This window comes from Rhamphochromis longiceps, linkage group LG8 (assembly GCF_057381845.1).
Source record: "Rhamphochromis longiceps isolate RC_006_pf linkage group LG8, R_longiceps_female_GT1.1, whole genome shotgun sequence".
NCBI classification, from domain to species: Eukaryota; Metazoa; Chordata; class Actinopteri; order Cichliformes; family Cichlidae; genus Rhamphochromis; species Rhamphochromis longiceps.
The window spans coordinates 4,162,143-4,182,628 of record NC_140564.1 but is presented as its reverse complement, the minus strand read 5'-3'; the positions used below and the strand labels follow the sequence as shown (position 1 = coordinate 4,182,628).

The 20,486-nt window shown below is 41.9% G+C and overlaps 1 protein-coding gene across 1 annotated transcript in view; it reads right to left on the bottom strand.

The window, feature by feature from the left end:
• Positions 1-20,486, bottom strand: part of LOC146662928 (unconventional myosin-XVB-like) — a 71,866-nt gene that overhangs the window by 19,738 nt on the left and 31,642 nt on the right. The window contains exons 9-27 of the mRNA XM_085415504.1: positions 20,341-20,413; positions 20,050-20,235; positions 19,832-19,941; positions 17,500-17,567; positions 16,969-17,053; positions 14,988-15,020; positions 14,078-14,158; positions 13,163-13,266; positions 12,798-13,070; positions 11,588-11,663; positions 10,981-11,109; positions 8,513-8,681; positions 7,348-7,438; positions 7,004-7,244; positions 6,734-6,843; positions 4,918-4,977; positions 4,736-4,811; positions 4,499-4,617; positions 2,786-2,901 (exon numbers count right to left, since the gene is read on the bottom strand). Coding sequence (XP_085271630.1) covers positions 2,786-2,901; positions 4,499-4,617; positions 4,736-4,811; positions 4,918-4,977; positions 6,734-6,843; positions 7,004-7,244; positions 7,348-7,438; positions 8,513-8,681; positions 10,981-11,109; positions 11,588-11,663; positions 12,798-13,070; positions 13,163-13,266; positions 14,078-14,158; positions 14,988-15,020; positions 16,969-17,053; positions 17,500-17,567; positions 19,832-19,941; positions 20,050-20,235; positions 20,341-20,413 — 2,200 coding nt within the window. The remainder of the gene's footprint in view (positions 1-2,785; positions 2,902-4,498; positions 4,618-4,735; positions 4,812-4,917; positions 4,978-6,733; positions 6,844-7,003; positions 7,245-7,347; positions 7,439-8,512; positions 8,682-10,980; positions 11,110-11,587; positions 11,664-12,797; positions 13,071-13,162; positions 13,267-14,077; positions 14,159-14,987; positions 15,021-16,968; positions 17,054-17,499; positions 17,568-19,831; positions 19,942-20,049; positions 20,236-20,340; positions 20,414-20,486) is intronic.

Here is a 20,486-nt window from a genome sequence, read left to right as displayed (position 1 = left end):
ACTGACCTCCCACATCATGAAGACCCTGGAAAGGCTCATCCTGGACCAGCTGCGACCCATAGTAAGACCACATCTGGATCCCCTTCAGTTCGCTTATCAGCCTCGTCTCGGAACAGAGGACGCCATCATCTACCTGCTCAATCGTGTCTACACCCATCTGGACCAGCCGGCGAGCACTGTGAGGGTCATGTTTTTTGACTTTTCCAGTGCTTTCAACACCATCAGGCCGACCCTCCTGGGTGATAAGTTAGCAGCGATGCAGGTGGATGCTTCTCTGGTGTCCTGGATTGTTGATTACCTGACAGGAAGACCACAATATGTACGTCTCCCACAGTGTGTGTCTGACAAGGTGATTAGCAACACAGGGGCACCACAGGGGACTGTCCTCTCCCCCTTCCTCTTCACCCTCTACACCACAGACTTCAGCCACTGCACAGAGACCTGCCATCTTCAGAAGTTTTCTGATGACTCTGCGGTGGTTGGATGCATCAGCAGGGATGATGAGACAGAGTACCGGGCTGTGGTCGACTCCTTTGTCACGTGGTGTGAGCAGAATCATCTGCAGCTCAACGTGGCAAAGACCAAGGAACTGATCGTGGACTTCAGGAAGACCAGGAAACACTTGACCCCTGTTTCAATCCAGGGGGTCAGTGTTGACATTGTGGAGGACTATAAATACCTTGGAGTACACATTGACAATAAACTGGACTGGGCTAAAAACACCACAGCACTTTACAGGAAGGGCCAGAGTCGTCTCTATTTTTTGAGGCGACTGAGGTCCTTCAACATCTGCCAGAAAATGCTGAGGATTTTCTATGAGTCTGTGGTGGCCAGTGCGATCCTCTATGCTGTTGCATGCTGGGGGAGCAGGCTGAGGGTCGCAGATGCCAACAGACTTAATAAACTGATCCGTAAGGCCAGCAATGTTGTGGGGATGGAGCTGGACTCCCTCAAGGTGGTGTCGGAGAGGCGGATGCTGTCCAAGATAAAGACAATGTTGGATAACACCTCCCACCCACTCCATGACATGCTGGTCAGTCACAGGAGCTCGTTCAGTGAGAGACTGAGATTACCGAAAAGCACCACTGAACGACACAGGAAATCATTCCTGCCTGTGGCCATCTCCCTGTACAACGCATCCACTTAACACACTGTTTGCTGCTACAACTACACATGTTTCTTTTCCAAATATTTATTTATAAGTGACTTAAGTATGTATGTATGTATATATATGTATATATTGTACTATTCTTAGTTAGCGTATTGTCTGTCTTGTCTTAATGTTGGTTTAAAATGGAGCACTGTAACAAAAAATAATTTCCCCCAGGGATCAATAAAGTATTCTGATTCTGATTCTGATTCTGATTATACTTCTATGTTTTTATTCTTAGTTTGTGTGCAGAGGTCAGATAAGCTTAGGTAATGTCTGGCCTTTTCCCTTTCGGTTAAAAGAGGAAGTACTATGTAACCCATTTTGCCTTATAAATAAAGCAACCAGCCTGCGCTGAGTGTGTGTGATTTTGCTGAGAGGCACACACCCATGCGCATGTCTTAATACTCTCTGAGTCGGTCTGCAGTGTCTTATTTCTCTTACTTGTGAACAAATGTCTTAACCCCTGACAAAATGGTTGGTTTTTTGTACTGTTTTCATCAATAAATGTCAGCAACAAAGGACATACAAAGGACATGTGTTGATTTCTCCCTAAGATGGCAAACTGAAACACTCCACTCCCCCACCCCCTCAATCACTCACCCCCACTCCCCTCCCTCCAGAATTCCTAGGTAACAACCTAATATACATATGAATGACTAGCCAATTTAGCTTCCACTTCCAGCATTTGACTGCTCTCCGGCTTTTAAAGGTAGAACGGTAGAAGCCTGGCAATCCCAGTGTTAAAGTTATGGAACTTATGATCGACATAAAAGTACAGTAGTATAGGCCTATTTAAACCCATATCCAGTTTACATGAGACAATTTTATTTCTTATATGAATGTTATTCATTTTAATTGTCATAAACAGGATGTGACAAATGATAATAATAACAACTGTAGGTGGGATGTCTGGTCTTTAAGTGATGACGTATAACCCTGCTTCCGGGTCCAAACTACTGTGTTTATTAAGGCTGTTGTGTTTTTAACATGTTTTAATGCTTTGTATCTTGTTCTATTTAATCTGAACAAGCCCCTAAAAAAAGGCAGTGATCACTGTCGGCCTCTCTCAGATTTTATTACCACTATTCATTTTAAAGCCCAGTTTTTAAACCCTTACGATCTAACTACAGCCCAGCCCATGCAGCAGTATATTAATGACTAACCTCATATTGTGGATGGATTATCTCAGTTGTTCTCCTGACTGAAGTTTGGTCTGTTTACAGCACCCTGCCATGTGATTGCATTTGTCCCTAACCATCGGGAATCCTTACGTTAACTTTTATCGAGTGGAAAAAAAAGCGTATGTGGCCGAGCTGTGCATTTTAATTTTTCAGAAATCCCTCAGTCAGAACATGGTATAATTATTTAATCTTAAATATTTTTCAGAGACTTCCTGTGTACCACTAGAGGGAGCCTGCAGTTTGAGAATGACTGTTTTAGGATAATAAATAATGAACTTTACGTAGAGATAATTACGTTTTATATCATTTATTTAGCATGTATATTATGGATCCAGATGAGATTTTTTATTTTAATATTAAAAATGGATAGTATGTAGAATGTACATACACAGTGAGAAAGTATTTCAAATAAATACCCTTACTCTGTGAATTTGTGCATGCAAATGCTTACCTGTAACCTCTGAGTAGCCGGAGATGTTTGGGGTTTATCCCCAATGCCCTCACCATCTTAAGGAGACGAATCCCGCGATGAGAGACACCCAACACCTGGGCATCCCCACTGTCTGGCTGCGTACAAACAGGAGATGCTTGCAAATAAATATCTGTAAGAAGTGTAAAGTGCAATAGATTCTACTGTATTGCACTTTAAACTACACAGCTCATGACTTTAGTGTCTCAATCAAGACCCAATATCTCAATCATATACCCCTGAACATACTGTATATGTTATTATACAGTCAGACTGTCAGACTCCATAATAAAGACTTTAACTGATCAAGCACACACATCCATACATATGCAATAATACTAAGTGCAATAATCCTTTCTGTCATCGTTGTATTTTTACTCAGTTGTATATAGTATTTGTATTTGTATCCTATTTTTATCTTATTGTATATTTATTTTATTTTATTCTACTGTATATAGTATTTTATTTTATTCTATTCTGTACAGTTGTGTACTGTATTTATTCTTATTGTATTCTAATTTTTGCCTCATAACTCTTGCACTGTCCACTTCCTGCTGTGACAAAACAAATTTCCCACGTGTGGGACTAATAAAGGTTATCTTATCTTATCTTATCTTATAATAAAAACATCAAAATGGGCAGAAACAATCCAGAGTAATGTTGAATCTGAATTTATCAATTGACAATCTTATTTTTCATATAGTGCAATCTTCCAGCTGATACCATGGAGATACTCAACCAATCAGAGTAATATAACCTCATGGTGAACCCTGCATACTCTACACACATTTTTCCCCATCCAATCTGTTAGGTTGAAATTGTTAAATGTTGTAATTGTGTTACTTAAATTTGTAAATCTTAGTTCAATTACTATGGGTGTTTGTGTAAACTGTGTCACAGAATAAAAGGCTGCAGGGGAAGCTCTTTCACCAAACGGACAACTTTTCTGTGCAGTTTGATACATAATCTGTCTGTGCTGCATCCGTTTGAATCATATCTATCAAACAAACTCCAATTTGTTCATGTAACAGGGAAGTCCTCTTCACACATAATGTTAATGTTAAATGTTAATTATGGAAATCCAAGGGTTTAGTGCTAGGACTAATTACGTTTTTAATGTAGCTAATTACATGGAGTATAATTGGAAGGCACAGCATAAGTTTTCATTGCTTTGCAGACGATACCCAGCTTTATCTATCCAGAATGCAGGAATTTCTTGAACACATGACGACCTGGATGACCTTAAATTTCTGGCTAGTTAGATGCCCTATTCATATGATCAATGAGGCTGACTGCTAGAATAAGATCTTATCTTAATCACATACAAAACTGTGTGTGATTGACAAAGGCTGTGTGGGAAAATCCTGGTAGATTTGCAGCTACTGAAATATTAAAACATATATAAATATATGTTGAAATATCTGCAGGACCTCTTGGTCCTCTTGGACCTCTACATGCCTGAATGCATTGAGTTGCTGCTATTTGATTGGTTGCTTAGATAGAATAACCTGAATCTGTACCTGTTTTTGAATAGTTATACTAAATAAAGGTGTGGAAGAGTGTATATTGTAGAATACAGCTGGCTAAACACACAAAGAGCAGTGAAGCTCAGAGAAGCAGCAACCGAACTCGACTGATCACAGAACAGACAGTACAGTTTGGATGTTTTTTACTTTGATTTTTTGGTCTGCTCACCTTCACAGGGAACAGACGAGTAAAGTAGTTTTCCCAGTTGTCTCGAGCTGCAATGACAATCCTCTTCTTCATGTTGTTGTCCTGGATGGTGTTTATAGTTGTTCCTATGTTGAAATTTGCTATTGTGGGTGGCAAAAATGGTGTAACTGAGTCATATTCTTTCAAGCCACTGGCGGATAATGATTGGAAAAGCAGCATTGTCGCATTAAGGTTTATGATAAACTGTCAAAATCTTACCCAGCAGATCTTTCATCTTCCTTCTCTCCTCTTTGCTGATCTTCTCGCAGCTGTCAGAGTAAGTGTCCTTGATTATCTAAAAAAAAAAAAAAAAAAGTAAAAATAGAGTATTACAGAATTCCAAACTCTGTGTGTCTACCATGTCTATCAGATATATAGATGAACAAAAGAAATATACAGACCTGTTCACACAACAGATTAAGAATATAGGGCTGGTTAAACATCTCTCTGGGGTAAAAAACCTGCACATAAAACTTGCAGTTACTAACATGGACTTACAACAACATCCATCCATCCATCCATTCGCTTCCGCTTATCTTTTTCAGGGTCGCGGGGGTGCTGGATCCTATCCCAGCTGTCATAGGGCAAGAGGCGGGGTACACCCTGGACAGGTCACCAGTCTGTCGCAGGGCTAACACACTTATAACAGCAGTACTTCAAATTCCAAGTGTAGTGAAATGCCGTTTTTAATTGCATTGTGTCATGGTTCGGGTGAGTACGGGGTTTTTCCACTCCGCTGGGCTCCACCAGCTTCCACACCTGGTTCCAATCAAGTCACCAGCATATAAGACCAGCATTCACAACAGACCAGATCTTCTGCTAACTCACGACCCACCTGGCAGTCACACTTCCCAAACTAAACTACTCACATCTCCGCCTGGATGCTGGTTCTGTCATCTGGTTGCTTCCTTTCCATCATTGGACTACACCTGCCTGCCTCCCTGCCAAGTCCCTCACTCCAAGTATATTCTGGACACTCCTCACCCAGAACCCCTTGGACACCCCCTCCTCGCATGACACTTGAACCTGCAACGCGTAAGCCCTAACCACCATAGTCTAATCCTTCAGCTGTGATTCACTAGACTGCCACTGACTACTTGTCTCCTCTCATTATAGTGACTGCGTACCTCCATCCAAGCCGCTGCCCCTTTTTCCATTCCCAGGATCCATCCATGAAATCTAGCACCTAGTCATAGCACTCAGTTTCATGTTCATAGTTTGACCTCATGGTTCTCAGTTCATAGCATTCATAGTTTCCTGCTTTGTAAGTTAACTAGGCACTGTAAATAAAGCACTGTGTTCACGCCCGTTTTGCCTCCCTCTGTGTCTGCATTTGAGTCCACACCCACAGCCTGGCCCTCTCGGCCGTAACACATTGTCCGCTTAAATATTAACACATTTTTTACTTTTAGGCTGGACTGCTATAACAATTATTTTCTGGCTTTCTTAAAAAACGCAAATGCGTTCAATTGCTCCAGAATTGTGCAGTGAGCGTAATGACAGCAGTTGTCAGACTGCTGGCTTACTTGTGGTTCCTGAGAACAACAAGAATGGTAAGTAGAATGGGAGGCCGAGCCTTCAGCTTTTAGGCCCATCTTCTGTGGAACCAGCTACTATTCAGGAGCCAGACAGACTCTTCTGCTTTCAACATTAGGCTTAAAACTTTCCTTTTTGATAAAGCAGGTCTGGATCAGGGGACCCTAAATCCTCCCATAGTTACACTGCAATAGGCCTAGTCTGCTGGCGGCTACCCTACTGCACTGAGTGTTTTTTGTGCTTACACACCACTCTATATTTTCAGTAGTTATTATAAATGTCTGACTCTCTTGCACATTGATTATTTTGTCCTGTCTTCCGTCCATCACCCCCACCTTAATTTCGGTTCTGCTGAAGATTTCTTCCTGTTTAAAGGAAGCTTTTCCCTTCCACTGTCGTGAAGTGTTTGGTTAAAGGGGGCATATTATTGTATTACTGCGTTTTACCTTAAACACCTTGAGGCAACTGCCTGAAGGCGCTTGGGATTTGGCAGAAACAAAATTGAATTTTATGAAAGACCTTGGTCTTTCAAGAAAGGAGTTTCTCCTCTTATAACAATCTTGTTTCCACAAAACCCACTGCATCCCTATTTGATGGGTCCTTCACGATGGTAAGAAGGACCCAAAACAGTATCCATATAAGTGAACCTCCTAATTGTTTTTGTGTGCATGCAAATCTTACTTCTTTTCGCAGGAACAGTTTTCCTGGCATGTTGTAGTATGAGAAGTAAACCCCAGCAGAGAAGCGGTGGAGTTTGGACTGAATGCCTTCGTCCTCTGGCATATCATCATCTATAGTTAATACACAGTAAACTAAAGTTACTGACAAAGATACATACCCTCAGCTATATGAGGGCATATAGAGCTGTTGTCGGCCGATGCTATTTATCAGCCAAATATGTCACAGAATAATGCTGATGTATGGGGAAACATGAAGTCAGGGGACACCCACTTATTGATGGAGCAGCCATTGATGGTGGCTCAGGGATGTCCTGAAAGCCTGGGGAAGGTGGTGGGGAGTCAGGGGGAGAAGGAGGAGGGTGCTGGGGCTGCTGGGAGCTGAACAGGTCCTCCAGGGAGCGCTGTTTCTGTCTCATGCTGTTGGAGATGACTCTGCGACCCCTTGTTGATGGTGGAGATTTCTGTGGTGAACGGGTCTTTGGAGAAGGGGGTGGAGGAGGCAGCCACTGTTTCTACATACAGGAAGGATGTCAAACTGTTAAAGAATTACCTAATTAAGAGTGTAATTGCATAAACAAACAAAAAAGATTTCTAGTTATTTGTTTGTATTCTGACCTTCTGTTGTGCCACTGGTGCTTTGTTTTTAAGCTTAGCCAGAGCTTCCTCTTTGGGGTTACTCTTCTTTACAAATGATTTTGCAGGGTGTCTGCAAAGAGGAGAAAAAAGATATGTAGAAAACAAGACAATTCTATTAAGGTTTCATTTACATGCACGCTCTCAACAAGTTTTATTATGAACTGATAGAATATGAGTAAAACGAGCTAGCTTAAGATGTAAAATCTGATAAAAGGAAACAAAAAAAACATTTAAACATTTAAACATTAGTTTTACATTTTTTTTTTAAATTCCAGGGAAAAGATACCTAAATCTCTGACTCATAATTAATACTGGCGTACAAACAAAGAGAGCAGGAGGCCTAACATCACCACCAATGCTATAGAGTGGGAAGAAGAAAACCACTGTGTGTAAGGTGGGAGACGGACAACCAGTGGGCAATCTGCAGAGAACAAAAGAGCTAAATAATATCTTTAACAGGGTTAGGTTAGTTTATACCATTGTGGTGCTTCCTCCATCACACATCCTGGATTCCATAAACTTCGACTACTTTCAGCGCTTTTCCCTTTTCCTCAACTTCCCCATAAAATGAACCCCTTCCCTATTGTAATTTTTGGCTAGGTTAAGTGACAGCAGGAGAAACTACACGAGAGCAAGGCTGCAGTCCCCGATGACATCATCCCCAAAGTTCTAAGGACCTGGGATGGTGACCCTTTTACAACCTGAGTCTGTACACAAAAAGGGAATAAACTGGCTCTATGTCCTTAGGACGCAGAGATGCAAGTGAACAGCAAAATGTCAGGGATTTTCTCTCAGTCTGTTTTAGAGAGTGCAATGTACCTCCTATGGTCTGTTAGAGGAGTAACATCAGAGCTGGCGACATCAACAGACTGAATTGGTCAGGATAGCCATGTGACTGGCTGCAAACTGGACACATTCACCAAAATTTGGTTAAAGCTCCAATTATGTTTAAAGTGATACTCAAACCTCTGACGATCTAAAATGCCTTTCCATTTCCCCCCCAACATTTATGCTGACTCATCTTTGGTAGTTTTTCATCACATGTAAGATATAAAGAATGCTCAAGCAGTATCCAGATGATTAAAGGAAACTTCAATTTCAGGCTTTAATGGAAATGTGTACACAGAGGATGAAGTGCTCAGACCTGACGGGCTGAAAGGGTTCGGGTTCTGGTTGTGGTCGGCTGTTGAACTGTTTGATGATTTCCCGAATGTTGGAAGTGGGTTCAGGTTGAGGCTTAGTGAGGGGAGTTGGGGTTGGTTTTTCTTTTGGGGGGTCAACTTCCCTTGCAGGTGGGCTTTGTGGATGTTTCACTATGGGAGACAAAACGCAGGAAATGTAAGATATAAACACTAGCAAGCCTTCCTAATATGCTGCTGATCCATAGTGGCACCAAAACAGCCTGCTGAGGTCAGAATTCTGCAGTAAAGATGCCCTGTGCCATCAGTTACCAAGTCATTAGCAGCAGATTGTATTACGGATCTTTTCACATGTAAGTTTTTGGCTCGGACTATTATCTGAACCGAACCCACTTTCTTTGATGGTTCAGTATTTTGGCCAATTTTCATTAAGTATGAAAGGTCATCACTGAAGCTATTGACAGGAACAATGAATTACAGTAACACATCAGTGAAGGAGGAGTTAGAGTTTGTAATTAAAATATGCTGCAACAATACTGTAAAAAGTTCAAATGCAAGTGTACAGGAGAGCAAAGAATCCTGATTAAAAAAGAAACAGCAGTATTGTAACACTGTTGCATATAAGGAGAGGTAGCCCAAATAGTAAATAATGTAAGAATAATGGTATGTTATGTCAAGTTCTTAGCTGCATGATAAAAATGCTTAAGCAAAATTAAAAACAAACAATGTAACATGCAAACAACATAAGTCTTCACTAAAATCTTCAACCTTTCCTTGTCATCAAACACCGTCCCGCCCTGCCTCAAAATCTCCACCATCATCCCCATCGCCAAGAAGACAGCTGTGGCCAGCCCAAATGACTACAGGCCTGTTGCACTTACGCCTGTAGTGATGAAGTGCTTTGAGAGACTGGTCTGTCAGCACATCAGGGCCGGTCTGCCTCCCACTCTGGACCCCCACCAATTTGCCTACAGGACAAATCGATCCACCGAGGACGCCATCACCATAGCGCTCCACACTGCGCTGAGTCACCTGGAGCACCGAGGAAGCTATGTGAGAATGCTCTTTCTGGACTTCAGCTCAGCATTCAATCATATCATCCCGGAGATCCTGGTCCAGAAACTGTCTCACCTGGGACTCTCCACCCCCATCTGCCTCTGGATCAAGGACTTCCTGACAAATAGACCACAGTCTGTCAGACTCGGCCCCCACCGGTCCAGCACCATCACACTCAGCACCGGGTCTCCACAAGGATGTGTTTTGAGTCCCCTCCTGTTTACGCTCTACACATCCGACTGCTCCCCTACCCATCTCTCAAACACCATCATAAAGTTCGCAGATGACACCACAGTGGTTGGACTCATCTCAAGGGGGGATGAGTCGGACTACAGAGATGAGGTCAACAGACTGACTGAGTGGTGTTCAGTTAACAACCTCCAACTGAACACCACGAAAACTAAAGAACCTATCTTGGACTTCAGGAAGGGCAGAGCAGACCCGGTCCCACTCTACATCCACGGGAACGTGTGGATGGGGGAACACTCCATGAGGTTTCTGGGCGTGCAGATATCTGATGACCTCTCCTGGACTGCAAATACTACGGTGGTGGTAAAAAAGGCCCAGCAGCATCTCCACTTTCTGAGAGTGCTCAGGAGGAACAACCTGGAGGAGAGGCTGCTGGTGACATTTTACAGAGCCACCATAGAGAGCATCCTAACGTACGGCATAACAACATGGTATGCAGGGTGCTCAGCTGCGGACAGGAAAGAACTGCAGAGGGTCATCAACACAGCCCAGAAGATCACTGGCTGCTCTCTGCCCAGCCTGGAGGTCACTGCAAACTCTCGGTACCTCAGCAGAGCTGGCAATATCATCAAGGACCACTCTCACCCCAGCAACCAACTGTTTGAACTATTACCGTCAGGCCGACGGTACAGGTCACATAAAACCAGGACAAACAGATTCAGGGATAGCTTCTTTCCCAGAGCTATCACCGTAGTAAATAAGCACAAAAACAATTGAACCTATTCCATACCGTCACTGTCATTATATTATGCTGCTATTCATACTGTCATTATATTAATGCTGCTATCCTGTATATATTGTACATACTATTGTTTGAGTACTTACGATTGTTTTTTTGTACTTTTTATATTTTACATTTATATTTATTATTGAAACTTGCACCAAGGGAGTGGTACTCCAATTTCGTTGTACTCTGTACAATGACAATAAAGGCTATTCTATTCTATTCTATTCTATTCTATTCTATTCTATAAACCTTGGCTCAGACTTTCACGTGTAAAAAGACTTGAATCCATAATGTTTTTGGTACAAAATATTATTATTTGCTATCATTTTACCATTTATTTGGTAGTTAGTTTGGAGATTACCCTAAATGATCTGAATTAAAATGAGCTTTTTAGAGGAAGGATCAGTTCAGAGAACCCTTGAACTTGTAAAATCCTCTTACCTTCTGGCTTAGCTGCTACAGGTGGGGGCAAAGGAGAAGTTAATGGAGGTGAGTGCTGTTGCTGTCTGGTTGTGCTTGGGGCTTGACGTGTCTTTAGGGTTTTAGGGTCTTTAGGGTTGGGCTGAGTGGCTGTAGGACAGCACAAGAAAATGGGATTAAGAAAAACCATGACTTAAAAAAAACACTACAGGAGCAATCACTGAAAATGCAAATTGAATTCTATAAATAGAAAAACAATATTTAAACCTCCTGTAAAACATAAAAACATCACAACATGGACCGACTAGTCAAAATCAACTCCATAAAGATTGCAGCCTAAAATCATTTAATTTGTATATTTTGACTTGAGGACCTTCTTAACAAAAATAAACAATAGGCTAAACCCCTGGCTTTACAAAGTCATGAATCAAGCATTCAAGAAAATATGGAATCAAGAAAAATTCTTGGGCATGAATCTGACCAATACATTAGAGATAAAAGCGTGGTGAAAGGGAAAAGGTTATTGCAGAAATTTATAAATGTTATACATGACTTGAATAATCTGTCAAACATATATCTTGTGAATGATACATTTGAGCAAGAAAGAACATTTTGCTGTTGAACTCACCAATCTTCTGGAAGAAGTCCCTCTTATCTTTGACAGAGTATAGCTCATCTGCATCTAAGTTTACTTCTGTTTCTGGCTGTAAAAGTAACATTTAAACGATAAGGAGAAGGAAGTGCATAATGACATGACACTATTGTTTCACATTCACAGAGTTTGAGGTAAAAAATCCAAATTGAAAGACTAAAGCAAACACTGTCTGTATCCTACGTTGTAAGTGTATTGACCAGCTGTTTTCAGAAACAAGTCAGTCATCATTTCAATTGAATAATATGTATGTATTTGCAAGTCATTTATAAAAGATTGTACACTAAAAATTTTGGGGGGATTTTTGATTAACAATCTGCGAGCTCCAGTTCAGTCACATCTATGCGTATGTTGTAGAGAATCCCTCACATTACACTGCTCCCAGGATCAATAGTTTCAAAGTACGGACAGCTACCTGTAATTTCAGTCTGGACGGGCAAACAATGCTGCCATGTAGGAGGTAAAGAACAAGAAACAGTTCATAGTTAAAGCAAAGGAAAGCAGTACATAACTAGCTCAAATAAACTACCACATGGAAAAAGTATGTTTTGTTCATTTTGACATTTACAGTGTAGGACCAGAAAAGTATTCATTTGTCACTTTAATGTTGTGTCATAACAGTAAAGTTTTCACAATGTCAGTGAATCATTCCTACAGTTTAAAATGCAGGCGGGGTTAATGTGGAGAAGCAGGGATTGGTGTGATTAGGTCACTCCCTAAGGTGGGGTTAGGAGAGGCGTGTTGGCGCAATACTTTACGCTCTTCTGGCAGCTGTAAATAAATGTAGATTTGTGCATTCGACAGCACAGCAACTATCTGGCGGTTTGTTAAACTGTGATTGATGGCAAAGGAGTGCAAAGGACTGCAGTACTGTTTTTCCCTCTAGGTGGATGCATCCCCCTAGCTCTGACGCCATGTGAAAACTATGAGTCTGTGGGTGTGGGCAGGACTGGATACAAATATTGCGGGAGCGGGTGGATGTGACAGAGAGGGAAAGTGGGAGTGGGCAGTAATGCTCAGAAATTCAAGGGGGCAAGGATTTTTAAAAAAAATGTCACAGCAAGTAACCAACTGAATACAAGTACCACACTGACAGTGTTTTGAAAAGTAGTTGCTCACACAATATGCTATAAACTATACTATATATATATATATATATATATATATTTATATTTAATATAAATACCTCTGCCTCAGGCTGACTGTAGTTTTGGGTGATTTTAGGCGCAGATGCTTTGGACTGGACAGGTGGGGGTGAGCGAGACTGAGGAGGAGGTGAACTTGAACGGTCCTTAGAACGCCGTTCTGATCTACGCCTCCGTTCCCTCTCATCCTCCTGCCTTCTTTCCTGTTCCCTCTGCCTTTGTTCCTCCCTCTTCAGTCTCTCCTGCTCTTTCTTCTGCTGCTCCTGTGCCTGCTGCTGGGACAGAGTCATTGCCTGCATGGTCATCTGCTGGGCCTGAGAGGACAGGGGAGAAATTTAAACTTTGGCCTTACGAGGGATGAAGGGGTGATAAAGGATGTGAACAAAATGATCATCATAGTGCTGACCATGAGAAGGGCTTGCTGGTTGATTAGAGCCTGTTGCGTTGCTGCTGCCATCTGCATGGGGTCAGCAGCAGGAGCAGGCATGGGAGCCTGAGGCATCATCATGGCTGTGTATGATCAATTATGACAAATTGTTACACATATTTAAATACATATATAAAACTCCGCAAACACAGTGCTTATAAACTATTTCATGCATATATAATTTTGTTTTTTTGCACTTCCAGTTATTTGCTCCACCAGAGCAGTCTTGTGATGACAAATGTTGGACTTTGACCACAAATGTTGATGGTCAAAGTGCGACCTGACGTAGCGTTGGCATTTAATTATTTTGTGATGATTATGGAAAGATTATGCAGAGTGAGTCATGACAATCCCATGCAGGAAGAATGCACACAGTTGTTGGTACCAGTTGTTTGGGGGGGGCATTTCACTGGAGTGATATCACTTTGTATTCGTTCTGATGCAGGTTAATGCAACACAATATCCCAAAGCAGTGCTGCATTTCAGCAAAGAGTGCAGTGTTTCAAGTCATATCCTGAGTCGGGATCCCAGGGTAGAGATACCGACTGACCAGGGCACTTTGTTCATGTCTTGCACACAAGAAGAACTACTGGGCATTAAACCTTTTGGACCAGCGTTTACCACCCTCAGACTAATGAGTTGGTGGACTGCCTGAATGAGACTTTAAGGGGTGAGTAGGCTAAGACTCCCTAGACTAAGTCAGGACATGGGGTTATGTTGCGGAGTGTCATGTGCTAGAGGGGGGGTGGGGTGGGGATGCAGTGGGTCCAGGAGGCAGTGTCAGAGGAGGCTGGTTGGCTGTCCCTTAGGAGGTGGTAGTTGACCTACCAATAATCTGTGTCATCATATGAGCCCAGGTCTGAAAAAAATGAATAAGAAATGTTGGAGAATTACCTGGCATGGTTGGCATGGCTGGCATGGCTGGCATCATGGGATTTGCACCATAACTGGGCATTGCGGGGTTGACTGGTGCTCCTATACATACAGAAAGCAACATATGGAGAATTGAAACATTTTCTGTAATTTATTTGAATCCATAACTTAAAAAAATCCAAAACATAAAAATTAAACTGCATATGAGTATTCTAAAAGATAACCAGTATAAGCGATATACATATATATTATACATACACAGATATGAGATATAAAACTCCACATGGAATAAACCAAGAAACAGCATTAACCAAATCAGCTTTAAAATGGCTTTAAAAACAACAACAAACAGAACAACAATGTTTATTTTAACTGCTTAATATATACAGCAGGTACGTTTAGGCCCAACCTGACCCCTGATCAAAATCGTCACCTATTAGATATCTCCAAATTGAAATCAGACAGCACTAGACCTATAAAAGATATTTTCTAGTTTGTGAAACTATGCTTGTTTAGTGTATGTCTACAAAGTAAGCTAATGATATCCCCCTTTTTAAGAGGTTAAAAAGATCAAGAATTATCAAGAATTACTAAAATTATAAACAGAATGTGAAAAAACTACAAATTCAACACTACATATATCATGTTGTATGTCAAGAAGGGATAATGGTTCACCGCTTTTCAATGTTGAAGGATAGGCAGTAAACTAATGAGGCTTGCAGTACTGTGTTCGGTTATATTAGTTAACTATACTGAAGTGTGCCTTCTACAGGGCCCCCTAACTGCATATCAAATGGAGATCTTAGAACAAACCTGGCTGGCCTAAAGACATTCATAATCAATGGCATGACAAAAAGTGAATATTTTCTCAATGATGAAAGAAGAAGTGAAGGCTTGATTCTTTATATCAGAAATGTAATAAATTACTTACCCAAAGGATAGCTTGGCATTGTCATAGGCATACCTGTAAAAATGGTGTTTTAGTGTGCAGTTGAAATGGCACATAACAAGCTAAAATCCTGTCTTTCAAAAATGTGTATAAGATATATGACGAGCAGCAATACAATTTCAGTTCGTGTGTCCTAGTAATCCCAGGTGCCAGGGGCGTCTGTTGCCCCCTAGTCTCCCAAACCAAATTGTTCCTGGGTGAGGGGTCAGACAAAGAGTAATTCAATCAACCCTTATGAAAAGAACTAAAACAAGGGACCAGGCATCTTGGATGAGAGATGAAATGTCTTCATGAAACTTAAAAAAGGCCAGTTACTTTCTTTCCAAGCTCCTTCAACTGGTTACATATAGTAGATCTCATCTCAACTCACTTACTTGGGCTCCATAACCAATCTCCTGGAGAGGGTTTGGACTCTATTCCAGTCTGGAGTTGCCCTTGAGGAATTGGCCTTTTGTTCTTTTCTTCTCTTTTTCTGCCTTTCCCATCTGGCAGTGTAGCAATCAGAATTATTGTCTGAAGGCCAAGAAAAATGCCCAACAGATTCAACATGACTTTCTGTTAGTCTTGAATCAATTTTGGCACCATTCGGGATCTCATTAAGGGAAAGCATTGCTCTACTCACAGGGTGTGTGGTGGGGTGGGGGGCTGCTGAACTCAACTGAGGATATGGTCAAGTGGTAAAAGGAAAACGTTGAGGACCTCTTTAACCACACTGACATGCCTTCTGTAGAGGAAGCAGAGTCGCCCATCACACTGCTACCCACCTGGCAAGATGAGTAATTCATGCCCCCCAGGGGGGCGGAGCAGAAAGGAAAGCTCTTCCATTTGTTGAACCCTGGTCAATGCAGTTTTTTTTGTCCTGGATGCAGAACACTCAACCAGCTCTTTGTCCTGTTTTTTTTTTTTTTTTTTTTTTGCATACTCAGGAGTATGGGGTGTTCTAGCCTGTTGTTGTGAGCCAAAGGAGAAATGTGAGCTTGGTCCACATTTCTGGCAATAGGTTTGACTCATTTCCAGTGGTTGTTGGACTCTGCCACAGCTGCCACTAGTCAATGATTCTTTTTATAATTTTATGGACATAATTTCTAGGTGTAGGTGGATGTGGATCTGCTGGCTTCATCAGGCTTCATTGCAAGTAGAGTTGGCCTCCAGCTTGCACTGGAGTTGTTTGCAACCTAGTGTGAAGCACCTCCAAATCTGAGGCCATGGTCCTCAGTCAGAAAAGGCTGGAGCGCCCACGCAGGGTCATCAATGAATTGCTGCTCCAAGTGGAGTAGTTTAGGTATCTTGTGGTCTTGTTCACGAGTGAGGAGAGAGGGGAGGAAGTGAGTGATAGAAGGATTGGGACCAAAGATGGATGGATGCAAACGATGTACCGCTTCATCATGGTGAAGAGAGCTGAGCATAAAAGCAAAGCTCTCAATTTACTGGTCAAGCTACGTCCCCTGTCTCACTTATGGTCACGAGCTTTGCGTAGTGACTGAAAGAATGAGGGTGCGGATACAAGCAGTAGAAATAAGCTTTATCCTAAGGGTAGCTGGTCTCTCTTTTAGAGATAGGGTGAGGAGTTCAGTCATTTGAGAGGGGCTAAGAGTTGAGCTGCTGCTCCTCTACATTCAAAGGAGCCAGCGAGATGGTTCAGATATCTGACTAGATGCCTTCTGGTCACCTCCTGTGTGAGGTGCTCTGGATATGTCCCACCTGGAGGAGCCACTGGGCCAGACCCAGGATACACTAGCAAGATTACATCTCTTAGCTGGCTTGAGAATGCCTGGGGTTACCCTGGATAAGCTGGAGGTGACTTGGCAGAGGGAGGTTTGGCTTTGTCTGCGTAGGCTGCTGCCCCTACCCCTAAGCAGATCGATTTTACCTTTTAGTGTGAACATTATGAACAATCTACACGTTTAAGAATGTTTTGTAGTTCAACTACGAAGTAAATACATGTGGCGTGTGAATTTCCTACCTGCTCCATACATGCCAGAGTGCATCGGTCCAATCCCCCCTCCCCCTCTCATCCTGCGATTCAGAATAGCTACTCTTTCCATGTCCTACACACACAAACACACAAAAATGAGCTGTGTATCACATTATAAGTGACACGGCAGCCACAACTACACGTGGAGTTGCTGGAAATAAGCCTTAACAAATTCAGTAACAACATAATAATGTTCTACAATATATAAGCATATCTCTGAACTAAACACTAAAAATGCATACTACACAGTTTAGCCTGCACATACTGTCTAGTATAAATTACATCGTTATATACAAGCATTAAATTTCTAATTTATCAAATGAGCAGTCTTTACCTTAAAGCATCTCTCTTTTTCTCTTTATATCTTTCCTTTCTTACATTGTTTTTCGTATCAGAGAAAGTAAAGTTATCATGCATGAACATTTTTTTCTCTGGGAAATACTAGCCTAGTAGTCACTGTGCCCTCAGCTAGAAGACAAAATTATAAGCCAAACTGCAAAGAAACACAACACAACTCACTGGAGGTCCATTGTCCAGTACGGGTTCAAATATGTCATCAACATAGGCCTCCATCTGTCGACTGCGCCCTGAAGATGGAAAGAATTTCTCATTAGTTAGAGTAAAAAAAAGGACCTTTGTGTTGTCTTTGCTGGTTGCCTGTACGACTACTCCTTTATTTTTTCAACCAAAAACTAAATATCAACATAATATTTTTTATACTACTTTTTGACACAATCATAATCATAATAGTATTTTTATTTTGTTTTTATTTTGTTATTCAAGTTCATTCATGAGGATGAAAGGAATTGGGCTTGCTGGATAGACCCTTTGTTGTTTGCAGTGTGGGAGGCTCCCCAGGCCTTCATTGTGTTTTCCCCCTTTCCCCCCAAGCCCAGTTAAAAATGAGATTTAGTATGTCCTGGACCTGAAAGCAAAGCTGCAATCATTGTCAAGGTTGTCAAGGGAGAATTTATTCCAGGCCCAGGAATGTCAACAGCACCTGTATAACAGAGGGGTTAGACTCAGGCAATTTTCAATGGGAGACAAAGTGCTTGTATTATGCCCTTCTTCAAGCGTAAAGACACTCGCCAAGTGGCAAGGACTCTTTGTGGCCACACGGTGAGTTGGCGATGTTGACTATGAGGTGGTATGGCTGGTGAATGAGGTGTCATGGTCTGATGCCTATCTCATGGCCTGGGTTGGGGCTGCTGGACTCCTTAACTGGAAAGATCCGGCTTAATTTTTCACAACACTGGATTTAACCGAGGGCTACTGGCAGATTCCCTTGTCTGCAGTATCCAAGGAAAAAACAGCCTTCTCCATGATGTTATCATCCATAGTAACAACCGGCATGTGTACTGGGTAGCTGTGGTCCTGGAGTCCCTGATGTAGGCGGGGCTCATAGCCAACCCAAAGAAGTCTGCGTTTGGATCAAGGGAGGCACAGTGTTAGCGTACCATTTGGGAGGCGGGCAGGTGTGCCTACAGGTGGAGAAAACAGTAGCCATTGCATCTTGGGGCTGGCTCAAGGTTCAAGGTTCAAGGTTCTTTATTTGTCACATGCATAGTTATACAAGTATAACACACAGTGAAATGTAGCCTGACACGCTGGTTACTACCGCTGGTTCGTGCCTGGATTTGGGGAATGGACCAGACCCTTGACTGACCTCACGTGAAAGGGTGCCCCAGATCTGGGCCAGGGGATAAAGCAGTGCAAGGCGGCATTTGTACAGATAAAAACGGCCCTTCACTGGGAGCCACTGTTTCACACACCTAACTTTTCTGAATGTATTTTGGTTTGTAGTGTATAGATTAGTGCTGTCAGCGTTAATCTTGTTAATGCCATAACCGCATGTGGCAAATCTCTGTTAGTGAGTTAATGCGGATCACCCCGTGCGTGGGGCTGCACGGCGTCAACGTGTTAGCATGTTTAGCTAATTAACGCGTTAGCACCGTGCAGCCCCAGCACTAGTATAGATCTTTTTGCAGTGTGATGTCTATTCAATATTAAATAATTAGTGTGGACATACTTGTTATCCCCCAGCCATAATAGATATAGATAGAGACAGAGGGAGGACAACCTATCTGCTGGTTTAAAGTGATGGTTGCAAAATAAAGCTTACTATCTCACTTGTATTTTTTGTGGCAGTTTTTTGTTGTCGTCAGTTCTTTTATATATCATTATCATGTTTAGTGAAACATTTTCTGAAATGCTATGTGGACACATTTAGAGCTAGATGGACTGCATGGTCTAGAAAATAAAAAATCTTTCTGGTGAGACAAGTAATGAACTGTGCCTGTGTGCACTTGCAGACAGCCGTTCCTTGCATGATCTGATATTATCATGTTGCTGCCATTACTGGAAGCAGCCAATCACATGTGAAGTCATAGTGGGAAACACAACAAAACATAAATTAAAATTATAGGTCTTTTTTTGTAGAATGTTTCTCTAACTGATATCTTTGTCCTGTCTTACCCCCTTCAACCAGAAATGGTTGTAGCAGATAGCCGCCCCTCCCTGAGCCTGGTTCTGACAGAGGTTTCTTCTGGTTAAAAGGGAGTTTTTCCTTCACACTGTTGCCAAAGTGCTTGCTCATAGGGAGTCATCTGTTGTTGGAATTGCCTCCGTTTTCTCTGTTTTATTGTAGGGTATTAACCTTACAATATAAAGCACCTTGATTCAGCTGTTGTGATTTGGTACTATATAAATAAATAACATTAAACTGAAAGTGGTTAATTCCTAAGAGACAAACTATAGCTAAATATTTACATTAGTAGATGGCTCTGTTTGGTCTTCCTGACGGTGTTAATTAGATAACTAGTGTACTAAAATTTCACCATATAATACTTACCTTCCTGTGGATAATCTCTTCTCCACTGGTTTCCTTCAAAAGGAGGTAGACCAGGAGCTTGTATGGGTGGTGCTGGTGGTATAAAGTCATCTTGATCGGTTGTTAACATCCTATAGAAAAACAGTTGTCATAAGTGCCACTGGATTCTTTAAAAGATGCCCCCGACCCTCCAAGAAAATGAAACAAACAAACCCCCAAACAATTGTTCACTATTTTACCTATCTCCCTGGTTGCTGAACAGGTAATCAGAGTTAGTAGAGGTGGGAGTCCCTTCTGGTGGGAGCACTTCAGCTTCAGCTCCAGCCAGCAGATCCATGACAAAATCTGAGCCAGCTAAATCAGACCAGCCGTCATCGATTGAAAAAAGAGACACTGACCAGCCCTGTACCACTTCCGAAACACCTCTATGGCACAAAACAACACATTACACAAAATTTTAAGGAAGATGCATGTAAATGCAAACATTAGTTAGCAAAGTGGGGGAAATCACATATGTTTACAACTTATACCTGAAATGAAGAATCCACGACGCTAGCTGCTCTCCTGTGGTCCAAGACTCCACTTCAGTTACAAACTTCTCATCTGAAATAAAACGCCAAATGGTGTTGTGAGTTTATTAAAGCTGATATTTTTGCACTGCCTTTAGGCCCACTGA